Source organism: Achroia grisella, unplaced genomic scaffold (genome assembly GCF_030625045.1).
Source record: "Achroia grisella isolate CSIRO2021 unplaced genomic scaffold, CSIRO_AGI_Agris_v1 utg902, whole genome shotgun sequence".
NCBI lineage: Eukaryota > Metazoa > Arthropoda > Insecta > Lepidoptera > Pyralidae > Achroia > Achroia grisella.
This window is the reverse complement of record NW_026713060.1, coordinates 961,524-975,061: the sequence shown is the minus strand read 5'-3', so window position 1 is coordinate 975,061 and position 13,538 is coordinate 961,524. Positions and strand designations below refer to the sequence as shown.

The 13,538-nt window shown below is 32.4% G+C and overlaps 1 protein-coding gene across 1 annotated transcript in view; it reads left to right on the top strand.

The window, feature by feature from the left end:
- LOC131853440 (protein obstructor-E-like) overlaps window positions 1-12,920 on the top strand; it is a 48,189-nt gene extending 35,269 nt beyond the window's left edge. The window contains exons 3-6 of the mRNA XM_059204326.1: window positions 4,531-4,770; window positions 5,189-5,377; window positions 9,738-9,955; window positions 12,449-12,920. Of these exons, the coding sequence (XP_059060309.1) occupies window positions 4,531-4,770; window positions 5,189-5,377; window positions 9,738-9,955; window positions 12,449-12,523 (722 nt within the window). The 3' untranslated portion in view covers window positions 12,524-12,920. The remainder of the gene's footprint in view (window positions 1-4,530; window positions 4,771-5,188; window positions 5,378-9,737; window positions 9,956-12,448) is intronic.
- Window positions 12,921-13,538: the final 618 nt, after the last annotated feature.

Sequence of the window (13,538 nt, the reverse complement as noted above, 5' to 3'; positions counted from 1 at the left end):
GAACTGAAAACCTCAAAGAAGTAGGATATAACGAAGCTGAGAGATCATGTTGTAATTGCGAAAATTAATATACATAGAGTAAAAGCCTACAATCTTTATTACCACAACGTAAATAATCACTTAAATATGCGAATATTTAATTATCTAAAGCGTACACGTAACATTTAAAAGAAAAACAGTTCGAGCTATTACTACAATATTAACTAATATGTATAATTAGCTTTATTAAGTAATTATATTATGAAAATTAAGAACTATTTATGAACGGTTTCAAATATTTGAAAGCAAGGAAGTAATGAAGTACAGAAACTTTCCAGTCTCATATTGCATCTGTATTATAGTTACCTAAGTGAAAGGCGACAGCGATTAATACATTTATCTTTGCAGGAACATCATAAATATATTATCGTTTTTGCATGATCATTCTTGTTGGGATCTATTTGTTTAATTTTGAAACCCATTTTGTTTGCTAATAATTTTTCTACTGTACTAGTACATACTTGATAGAGTGGTCGTGGTTTCCAAGGTGGTATCATTGGATTCTCTTCATTGTCCTTTTTGGAGATAGAATTTCCGACAATTTGTCTCCATATAGTACGGTTTTTGGCTATATAAGAACATTTCACAATGAACTGATATGAAAATTTACTTCGTATTTTTGTGTTTATCCGTTGCAAACAAATAAAAATTCGAGTAGACCATTCCATTATCATCCGTATAAATAAACAAAAAATCACTATTAAATAGTTGTGACCTCGTCAATCGTTTACTAATATTATTTAAATTAAAGAAGTATTAATTGCATGCTTAAATCAGTTTCTTTATCGAGTAGACAGACAGACACACTGAATTAATAAATTATCAACTAAATCTACTTTGTACTTAGACAAACTTTAGAATTGAACATTTTTTTTTTGTTATATTAATAACCTAAATAATGGCCAAAATATTTTAGTTAACAGTAGAACTGGTTTGTCCGTCTCTATTTTTAGAAGATATTACTCAATATTTTGGTGTTTAATATTATAGTTTGGTAGTCACTATTTCTGTTTCTGTCATGATTTTCAGCGCGTGCTGGGATAGTGAGAAATTCAACAATTATTTAAGAAAATTATGTTTAATTATCGCTACTCGTCTGTAACTTATACCAATTGAGCAAATGATAATAATCAACTGCATTAGTGATTGCTATGAAATTTCTCTCACGACTTCCACGGCGTACTCCCACGACCCAGCTGTCTGGCTGTCTGTCTGCACGACAATGTTACACTGATTTTTTACTATACATAATGCAGTTCGATTCACATCCTGATTCTTTATATGGTTATTCAATTCTTTATCTCCCACTTTTCATTCATATCTTGAGTAAATAAAACTGTAATTAAGTAAAAAATATTATGTAATCATTTATAATAACAACAGTACCAAGCAAAGGAGAGCCTATGTTATGGGTACTAGACTATCTCATTGATATACTTAGATATTTTTTTTAAATACATGCAAACAATAAGACTTATGTTCGGAACGGGCGAGGAATTAAACCCACGATCATCAGAAGTAAGGCAGTGCGCTAAACCGCTAGACCACTGAGGCCGTTGGTAGTGTAGTGTTTTAACTACCTGACACATTTCGTTAGTCCCTCGTTCGATGTCTGAACAATACAAACATTAGTATTCATGAGCATGTTTGATTTTTTATGTATACTTATGAACTACTCATAAAAATGGTTAAGTATGTTTATTGTACTAATAAAATAAAATCTGCTTAGTTTGGGATCATCATCATGAGCAGCATCAATTCAAACCTCCATAGTAGGGGGTGAGCCTACCGCGGTCACTTGGATTAATTTGATTTTTTATCACAGTTTCCATCACTGGAGAATTAGGTAAAAATATATATTCACACATTGTTTTCATGTCGCACAGATACTCTCTTCTCACCTTTGAGCGTAAGTCGATAAGTTTCACAAACCACCACTTATACAAAGGCCATTAAATAACATTGAAAACAAACAGAAGAACATTATAACCCACATTACAGGTTCTTGACTCGATTTACAAGATTCCATTTGGCATAAAAGAAATGAGCATATACCTACCACACAAGTTGTTGACCTTGCAACACGAAGCTTAACTCTTGCGCAATTACTTTAAGGATGTGCATATTAAGTTAGTCTTTAATTTTTTTCTTAAAGACGAGGTCATGGTCTCTTTCAACAATCACCTGTAGACACCCCTACTTTTAAAATACATCATTAAAACGGGCATTAAAATTACAACGGCCTGAGCCGAGGTTCGAATGCCTAGAGGTGCCGTCAGGCACGAGTTGGCTTTTAGCCGCTCCGTAAGTCTTTCCGCGGATTGGAGTGCCATCTGCACCAGACCCCTACTGTCTGATAACGCTGTAAAGGCCAGCAGCATTAGAGTTTAAGAGAGAGACAAAAAAGTTTTTTTATATAACTGGAATAGTAAAACATCTGACGGCCAACTTGATGGTAACCATCACCTATATACTTGACCAGTACTACGATCCTCACGTCATAATGTAAAACCCGTAATACCTCTTATGTGTTGTCATTCTGGAGGACTAAAATGTCATGCCTGTTATCCTGTAACTTAACCGCTTTATTTCACGCTTCAAATCGAGTGTATCATTATTATGTATTATAGTAGGTATATATTTATATTTATGTATGTATATTTGTAATTATTTTTAAGAAGTGCCCACGCAAATTGTACTTTTTAAAAGCTTTTTAAAAATAAGCAAAGGCTACCTAGGTAAATCTTCTAAAAAATGTATTTTAGGTTTCCACACTAATGAACTTTCATTTGAGCTATTTTTATTGGAAAGAATACGACAATCTCTCATATATTTAAAGTTATTTTAGGTATTCGTTTTTATGAGAAGAGACTTAATCTACGACTCTTAGTCTAGTGCTGTCTGCTTTGATGTTAACGATATGAAACTAAATCTATTATTAGTAAGATTCCTGATTCATAAGATTATTTCCATATGCAAGTAATTCACAAAACAATTTTAAAAAGCATTAATTACTCCTGTACTACATTTATAATTACATTTGTTTCGGTAATCATGACGAAATCTGTCAGTACCTAAAAACTTCTAGTCACCTTAAATTATGAAATAGTACGGCATTCATTTATTAAAATTTAGAACTTCCCGTTTTAAAAATAGACTAAAAGCTTTTACTTTAACCTACGTATCGACGTCAAAGATACAGACTCATCGTAAAATGAGTAATGCAAACTTGTCACACTTTGTACGTCTTTTCAACGCTTCTCTTCCGTGTATTGCGGACTGAGCAATATGTGTTTAACAAAATCCGTTAAGCAAATAGGCATGTTCAAACATTGCATTGTTTTGGCCATTATATGTTATGTCAGTGTTATATTCTCGGTGTTGTGATTGCGCAGTGAAAGCGCTTCCGACTTGCGCAAGAGACTACATACACATGGACATTTGACTTGTGACATTGAAAAATGAACATGAGTCATTTGTGCAGATTTGTTGCATAGTTTTAGAAATAGTGTTACCACAGTTGCTTCTGATAATGTAGCTTGGTTAGTGTAATAGTCGACCAGTCTCTACGCGCACAACGTTCTAAATGTGAGACCGAGTGCGTAAAATGACCATTTTATTTTTCAACTTTTAATTAAGAATAGAATAGAATATTAAATTTCAAATTAACTTAAATTTAAGCACTTTTGAAGCCGCTCATTCGGAAAACTATCTCATCAAAAGATGAACGAGAATAAAACTTGCATGTTGCTCTTTTAAATAATTGTTGTTTCTGAATATAATTTCTGATATAATTTTTCATTTCACAATAAACTAAAGTAAATTTGAATCAAAATATAGGTATGTACCCAAAGTAAATACGGCACTAAAATCAATAAATATTTTCGAGTCTACTCACATATTCGAAAAATGAAGTCGAACTGCGAACCTTTTAGAAGTTGATTTTGTATCTCTATACGAAATCAACTAACTTCTAAAAGGTATTTGAACCTTCTATTCAAAACTAATATGTATGTATCTTATCAGGACAATAAGTCTAATAAGTTGGAGCACGAAAGTGTCGCTATTGATGATTGGGCACGGAGCACGATATTTTGCGAACGTGTTCACCGTGATGCTGAATAAATGAGTTGACAATTAATAACGAGTTTTAGATGATAAACGGATACTTATGAGGCAGCTGTGAACCGTACTGGTATTTTGTAGTCTCACGAACCAAATCATTGAAAAAGGATCTTACAAAATGCACTATAGCGCAATACAACTCATGATTTTTTATGAACTAGGTATTTTATGTATGTATTTACAAAACAACTGTATTTAAGTATTCATATTAGTCGTCTAGTACATATAACACAAGCGCTAATTAAATTGGAAGTAGGTAGCCCTGTGTGGATTCTCCTGTGTTATTATTATTATTTCAATACATATAAAAAAAATAAAAGTTCCAAATTCAATAACATCTATTTCAAAATCAATTTTTCTTTTCAGTTCTGCTAGCAACGGTAGCTATCACAAGCTGCGCACAAATAGAAGACCCATGCAAAACAAAGTCACGCGTGGTGGCGGACGATAAATACTGTGACAAATACTGGGAGTGTGACAATGGACAGTCGATCCAGTACGACTGCCCCAACGGGCTGGTGTTCGCTGGAAAGCATAGAGGTGTGACTGAGGGCTGCGATTATCCGTGGCGGTCGAACTACTGTGAATATCCTAAAGTGCAAATCAGTGAGTATAATGATTATTTTTATCTTTAAAAATGTTATATAAATAAAATTAAATGAAATGACATTTTTTTGAAGTAGCAGTAGATGCTTAGAAACACGACACTCACAATTAAACACACACACACAAACAACAACACAAAGTAAAACAAAAATAAAACAAAAAAGAAGAAATATTTTGTACCATAATGTTTATAGTACATAAAAAAGTTACGTGTGTGTCAAATCGTTCACCGAATAGGTAGGTATGTGGATTATATTTTTTCTACATGCCAAATAAACCTTGTTCTTGAATCACTCTCTATATTCCTAAAAACTGCATTAAAGTACGTTGCGTAGTTTAAAAATACTATGCGAAAAGACAGCGGAAGCGATTTCATCATATACTATATAAAGATAACTTATCCAACATCTTCCCGTAGATCCACCAATTGGCACGGAGCACTGCGATTGGCTGTACGGCATCTTCGGGCACGAGACCTCATGCACCAGGTACTGGACTTGTTGGAACGGCACCGCCACCGAGCAGCTCTGCATCGGTGGTCTGCTGTACAACGAGAACGCACACTCCTGTGATTGGCCGGAGAACGTGGACGGCTGTCAGAAACATCGTAAGTGTATATAATAAAAAGTACAATAGTATAATTAGATGTTGTATTGTATTGAAATGAGTGTGTTAAAAATATTATATATATAGATGCGTATTTAACAAAGCCGGCTCTATTGCGCTCTCGTTTTCGGCTCAGGATAAAATTCCGCCTCGTATATTATAACCACCATAACGCACATATAGTATGTCGTAATCTAAATAATATTATAAACGCGAATGTTTGTGAGTATGGATGTTTGTTACTCTTTCACACAAAACGGATTTTGATGAAACTTTACAGCAATATAGCGCAATATGCCTCAAAATAACATATAGGCTAAATTTTTTTATTGAAATTTAACGCGTGTGAAACCGCGGGCACAGATAGTATACTATAAAAATTTGGCACACACAGAAATATGGATAAACCTGCATGGTTTTTGCATAATAATCAAAGTGGAACCACAGATAACAAACAATGTTTAGAATAAAGAAGTTTCGAAATATTTTCGAAAATTTAATCCCACCGCACCACCGCGCTTTGCTCTTCGCTCTGTAGTAAAACAAAGTAGTTATTATATTTTCATAATTAATGGCACTTATCACAATGTAGACGCTGTTCATTAATATCTGACTGTCATAAAAAACCCATTACGCACCTAAGCATAGCTACTTCTAATTCATACACGTACGACAATGCAATTTTTTTATTAACAATCCATTATACATTATTCAACTTTCATTCTCATTAACAGATTCAATAAGGCGTATAATTGCACGGTCGGTACGGCCCTCGATTAACGATTATATAACTTGATTGATCGTGATCTGATGTTCTGTTAATCGCTAAATCATTGAAAGATTCAGTTAAAATCGTTAAACATCGCACTAAACTTAATCGATAGATTAGATATTTGGCGGCCTACTTTTGAGTTTGTCGGGCATGGGTCATTAATTCTTCGCAATGTTATAACTCGTTTTAGAAACTCGATATCCATAATTACTGTAATACGGCGTGAATGTTAGACAGTATGTATGTACAGCTTGCATAATACCTTTAATGAGGTTTGGAGAAAAGGTCAGGCAACTAGAACAATTGTAGACGCATTAAGACAATGACAAGAATAATACCCTTTTCTATATAATAGGAGTGGCAAACAAACTGACGACTCACCTATAGGTACCTAAACAGTAATGGTCATCTATATACACGAACAGCTCTAAGGCTATCACGTTATCCTGTGATAACGTGATGTCTGCAGCCCACTCATGCATAAACGAAATATCTTTAGAAAGCATATACTCTAGACGGAGTGAGGAGATAAAACCATCGCTGCTAAGAATATCCTTTCTTGTCTGGGTGACTGGTAGGTAGGTAGCGACCTTTAAAAAAGGGCGAGCACAATAGATCTATGTAGGTCGCAGTGCTACAGGTCTAAGCACCTGACAATAGCCCAAAACCCTCAATAAAATAATATCCTATGATTCATGCATTCAAAGAACTAAGATATCATACCACTCGTCCTTTAATACCACTCAGTAATCTCACCCTAAAAACAAAACCAAGCCACAGCTTACAAAGCAAACTGCTTAGCGGTTGAAATACAGGATACTGAGGTATTCACGCAAACGTTTTTTTGCAGTATACCTCGATAAAAATTTCCAATGTGGTAAATATATAAATAATACTAAATGCTAATAAATACTAAAAAAAACTTGTTTGTATACATATACACACAAAATCACAAGATTCGCATTTTTTTATAATATTGATTATATTTCCATATCTATAGTATTCAGCTCTATGTTGCCTACTAACATGAAACATGTTATTAGCTAAATGTTCCCGCTAATAAAAGTAGCCTAAGTTACTACCTACATCAGCTACCTAGCAAAAAAAGTCCCGTCAAAATCGGTCCAACCATTTCAGAGATTAGCCGGAACAAAGAGACTGACAAAAATGGTAAAAAATGTTATTTTGGTTACATAAAAATGTTATTTTGTACCGTATTTCTATTCATATGCATGTAGTAAAAAACGGTTATGTCCATATTAGAAACAGACACTCCAATTTTATTTATATGTATAGATATACATACTTATAGATATACTTTAAGTTTAATAAATTGTTTTCAGTTACATGTTTCAAATTTTGAGAATGTAAATTGATTAAAAACTAATACTACATAGGTACATAAGTAATACTTAATACTTATGGCCTTCAAAAAACAATTAAACTGAGTTACAAATTCGACTCTTCTAATCCGTAATCGATAACTAACTTTGTTTATAATCTATTCGGTGTTATAAAACTTGGAGTGTTCTCATGGTTTCTAAATAATTGTTTAACCTTTTCAAAGGCCGTAACATGTTACACTGAATTCAATTTAAATATCAGACACGATTGATATTTCATCGTCGTATAAAAGACGCAAATTAAATAATAAGATAAAATAATAATACATATCATCGAATAATTTTAAAATATGTCTCGAATTTGATATTCTTTCTTTTATTAATAATAATAATCTCAGGACAATTCACACAGCGCCATCTTGTCCCAAGTTACGCTAGCTAAAGCTTGTGTTATGGGTACTAGAAAACTGATGCAAATACAATTTTTTTTTATCTTACATATATATTATACATAAGGACTTTTTTATGTATAATATATATGTACGATAAAAATATTTGCAAAGCGATACAAACAATCATAGTCAGGAATACAAAGGTTTGTGTCATGCGAGGAATCGAACCTTGGACCATTGGAAGTAATGCTATATGCAAAACCGCTAGACCACCGAAAATGTGCATTTTTAATACTTAATTAAATGGAGAGTACTGAATTTTATATTCCTTTTTTATTAATAGTATACAATATAGTAACATATAATAAACTTATTGTAACACCTAAAATATGCATTTTTAAGTGATTAATTAAATGGAAAGTATGAACAAAGGTCCAAAATATGGGCTAAATGCGGAAAATAGAGCCTGACATACAATAATGAATGGAGAGTAATTTATTATTCAAATGCATACCGATTCCCTATTATTAAATTCCTGACCATAAGTAGGGATCCATCTTTTTTTATAAATCACATGAAAACTTTAAGCTATACTTTACCCAATAATAAATTTATCATTATTAAAATAACATTACCTTAAAAAAATATCTGTCTATTCGTGCTAATCTCCGAAATGACTGGACCGATTTTGACGGGTTTTTACTTCCAGATATCGAATGTTACAAGGAGTAACTGAATTTTAGATAATTTATTTATTTTAATTCCACGCGGACGTAATAGGTAGTCATAATTTCATTGGATCGCAAGAAATAGAAACAAAGCGGATATCGTTTTATTTTGATAGGATAATAAAGATCCAATGTAATATTTTATTGCCTCCGCCTTTGTATCTGGGAAGTCGTAATGGTATATAATGAACCGGAATACTTCCCTTTTCAATTTCTTTGAAACTCAATAAAATTACCATTTTCTGTTCGTTGTTCTCGTGGTTTTAAAGATTAATATTATATAATTCAAGTTATGTAAATGTGAAGGATTAATTCGAATAATATTCGAGAAATAGATTAAATTATATATATACAAAAATATTTTAATAAATTATAAAACAAACTGTTATCCCTTATGGTAATCACGCTTGACATGCCCACAATTTGCTATATATTATATTAATTTGCGCGCGAGCTTATTGCAGTCTCTCAAATTAGTTTTTGGTTTGAATTTATATTTTTGACGAGTCAGTCAAAAATATAAATTGACACGAAAAGTTTCCTTTTTTTTATGGTGTCGGCTAGAATGCAACTATCGACCTCTTGGACTTAATTCAGGGTAGTAAACCAATACGTCACGACGTTCTCTAGTGTTATTTCATTTTTAATCACATATTTAGAAATGTTAACTTATATTCTGAGCAATTTATTAAATTAAATATTATTTATTTTATTTTAAATATTATTTATTATTATTTATTTAGAATTAATTATTACCATTCATGTTATATTAAGATAAATGTTCAAACAGTGTTTTCGTGGTTGAGCACACCACCTTAATTCATGGTCTCAGGTTCGATTCCTCGCGTAGTATAAACATTTATATTCACGAGTACGATTGTTTGTATTAGTCTGGATGTTTCCTATGTATTTAAGTATTTATATCAGTTGTCCAGTACCCATTACACAAGCTCTACTTAGCTTTGAATTAGTTGGCCCTTATGGAATTGCCCTTAGATTATTATTTCTTTATTTATTTAATTCTTCAGGGTCCTAATTGCCTTACTTACTTAATTATTATTGTTAAAGTAATTTTTTAATATATAATAACAAATTCAACAACAATATAATTTTACGTTAATTCCAGCCCTCTGCAATGAAGACCCTAACGGCAATGTACCTCTCGGCAAATCATGCAACCGGTACTGGCAGTGCCAAGGCGGGTACCCTCGTCTGCAGCGGTGTCCAGCCATGCTGGTGTTCGACAGGCGATCCCTGCGGTGCGTGGTGCCCCCCACTGAAGACTGCGACGTGCCGACCACGACTGCCCCACCACCAGAAGAGGAGCCCCAGGATCAAAGACCTGTAAGTAATCATTTGTAAATTAACCCTGCATACTCGTTTACTCCCAATATTTTCCATTTTTTTCAAAAATATGGGTATCCGTATAGCTAATACGGAATATTTTTCCATATTTTGTCTACTTTATTTAAGACAAAGGGTAGTCAATGTCCATACTGTTGATACAATCTCACGTAAAATTTTATAAAGATCCATTCAGCCGTTTAGTTTTACGTAATATGTTATCTGTGGTTTTACTGACAAGCAGACTCAGACTCATAAAATTTATAATTTCAGCTTTTAGATATGACCACAAGAAATTTCATAAAAGTTTCGTAGTTTTTTTATATGTATATTTATTTAGAAGTGACCATTAGAGGTATCTAAGTACTATAAGTGTACTTAGGCACTTACAATTGAAAGATACAATCGTGAAACAACTGCACTATTTAAAACTCAGGAGAACACACAAAGGAGGACTTTTTTTACGTATTGAGTTACATTAATGAAACTATTTTTTTGTAGTAATAAACATAATCATGTTAAATATGGAAAAAAATATTTTACTTTCTTCAGTGATAATGTAGCATTTAAATGGTGAAGGAATTATTAAAATCGGTTTAGCAGTTGTTGTTTTACAAACGTACAAATCTCTTCTTATAATATTAGCGTAATAGCAAAGCATATAGCGTTGAATGGTGCTCATATAGACCAAGCAACCAATCAATATTTAATATTCCTTATATAGACATATGGCTGCATGAGCGTATCTCAATACCTACGCCAGATTTATATCTATTGTAATATTCCGATTCGATTATGAGAGAGATGAGAGTTTTATGACATCTATAAATCGAATGGATCTTTGATATTCGATACGTTATGAAGATATCAATGGTATTTTGTACAGAACGATTTCATACAGATCTAGATCACCGCATAGCGATACGTGTTATATTTAATTATACTTTATACTATAATAAAAATAAGAACAAATTGTGGTACAAAATTAAGTGGTTAAAATTCTGAAAATACATTAAAACATATAGTAATACTAGTGCCACCCGAAATAGATAGATTTATACAGTACTCCAGGTTTGACAATATATGTGTGGGTAAATATGTAATTTGCAACAAATAATTTACTCATACAATATATAGTGTTAAGATTGCGCAGGATTATGTATAACTAGTCACCCTACTCGTTTTCACGCCGTTGCAAATGTTATAGAATTGTCTATTTAAAAAAATAGCCCATTTTACTCGCAGAGGATACTTGTCGATAAGTAAATAAATTTCAAATCTGTAAATTATCTTTAAATTTGATCAAAGACAAAATCGGATCTTTCTATTAATGTTCCATTAATGTATAAAACTATTTTTGTATATAATATTAAACTGAATATTTATAAAATCGTTTGTAATGACTGACGATTAAAGCACTGCCAAATCATAGGAAGTAGATTTGGCAGTTTGATAAACTGAACATGAAACACAGCTTTAAAGCCTGTTTCATGAAAAACATACGATTTTTTATAACTTCAACAAAATTCAACTTATCGACACCACTCGTGCAAAACTGCTGTTAACTCTTAATAAAGTATAGAAAAGATACTAAGATTATTACGTATAATACTCATGACGTCTACTGAACTATAATATTATATACTTTATATTTATAGGTATACATACCACAGTATTTCCGACCAGGAATCGCCTCCGTTTATCCAAAGGCCAATCGCGTATGTTAAACAATCGTACATATTCTATCTATCTATTGTAGATTTCAACCTACTACTGTATTTGTTAACTATTCAGCTTCTATATAGGTTTGTCTGTGAAATATAATTCATTCTCCTTCCCACAGTTCCTCGTATTTATATAAATTCGGCTTCCATTAGCAAATAGTATATTTCATCTTAATTGTACACGGCACTCTACGTAGAGTAATATTTCAAATTGGTATAATGTATACTTATTTAATGGCACACTACACCTATTTCACTATTCCAACATACAAATTATTTAAAAAGAAAGAGTTCTAAGATTATATTTTTTTGTACTGAATATGATAGATGAATGGACTGTGTGAAAGATGATATGGTAAGAAAGGAAGTAAATAAGGCGATGACTGCGAACATACCGACCCCAAATAAATGGGATAAGGAAGAAGCAGATGATGATGATAGAATGACTCACACTCATGGTGATAGTATACTGGCATAAATGCGCCAAGTATTCTACTAGATTACTAAACATTTAGAAAGACTAGACTTCTTAATAATTTTTTTCACACAAATTTACTTATATTATACCTACCTACTAATCTATTTTAATTCTACATGTTTACAAATTAGTGACTTTTCATCCATGAAACATGCTGCCTATATATCTGTATGAATTTATTTAATTTGCTAAAAAAATTATGCATGATTCTAATCTCAGATAAATAATCTATCAGAAAAACAAACGGGCTATAAGATTTATAGAAATGATAAATAATAATTTTTATTACAGATCCCACAATCGAAGCGGCCAATACCAAATGAATACCAAGACGTGCAGCAGGGACGACCCAGACCAAGGAACTAGACTTCTACCTTCTCGAACCTTCCAGACGTTTCCATTACTTCACTCTTTTTAAGCCTTGAAACTTTTCTCCCTAACTCTCTCCCACCATTGACTCTTTATTTCTTCTAAAAGGTCCTAGAGATGGTGTTAGTATAGACTCGTCGTTACAATCTTGATCTTCTAGATACTTCTAGATTTCCTTTGTTATATCTAGAAATCCTTCTTTGGAATTCTTCTTTTAAAGAGAATATATACGGCTAGCCTGTACTGAACATCATCAGGGACTCGTAAGTGTAGAAGTATTTATACTTCATTAAGTTTATTGTTGTAATTTAGTCATGTAATTATACTTATTACTAAACAGTAAGTAATTATAGAGGTTTTGAACAAAGAATACTCATAAAGATGGATAATGTAACTACATCTACCATACATGATCTAATATCTGACCCGAATTGAGATTTGTTTTACAATTTTATATTTAATGCACTGGCAACATTAGTTATACTTACTTGAATTATGTGTATGCAAAAGAGACAAAATAATGTTAATTTTATTATTGTCCAAGGCATACAACTTTTTATGGCTATGGAAAGAAAGTGCTTTTCAACAATGTTACAATATAAAAAACAAACTATGATGCTACTTTACTAAACTCAATCGCAGTCGCATACATACATATCACATACAATCGCGAGATCGCAGACAATAGCCAACAACCGCAGTCAAGCGAAGCTTAGCCAGTTGATTTTCTCTCTGACTTACTACAGTTGACATAAACTTCAAACGCTTCTGAAGATTTTAAAGCTACATATTGACTTTAAACAAAAATATATCAGGACAAGCAAGACTGTATAACTTCATCAGTCATATATAGTATTATGATTCTATAGTATGATTCTGTCGTGCTACGTGTTATGAATTTAAACTAGTTTACGGTTACAATACAATATTATGACAGCTTACAAACTCAATTTCGGGCGCCGTCTCCGCCTTCAATTTGTCAAATCGTAAAATTATTGAAGCCTAAACATCC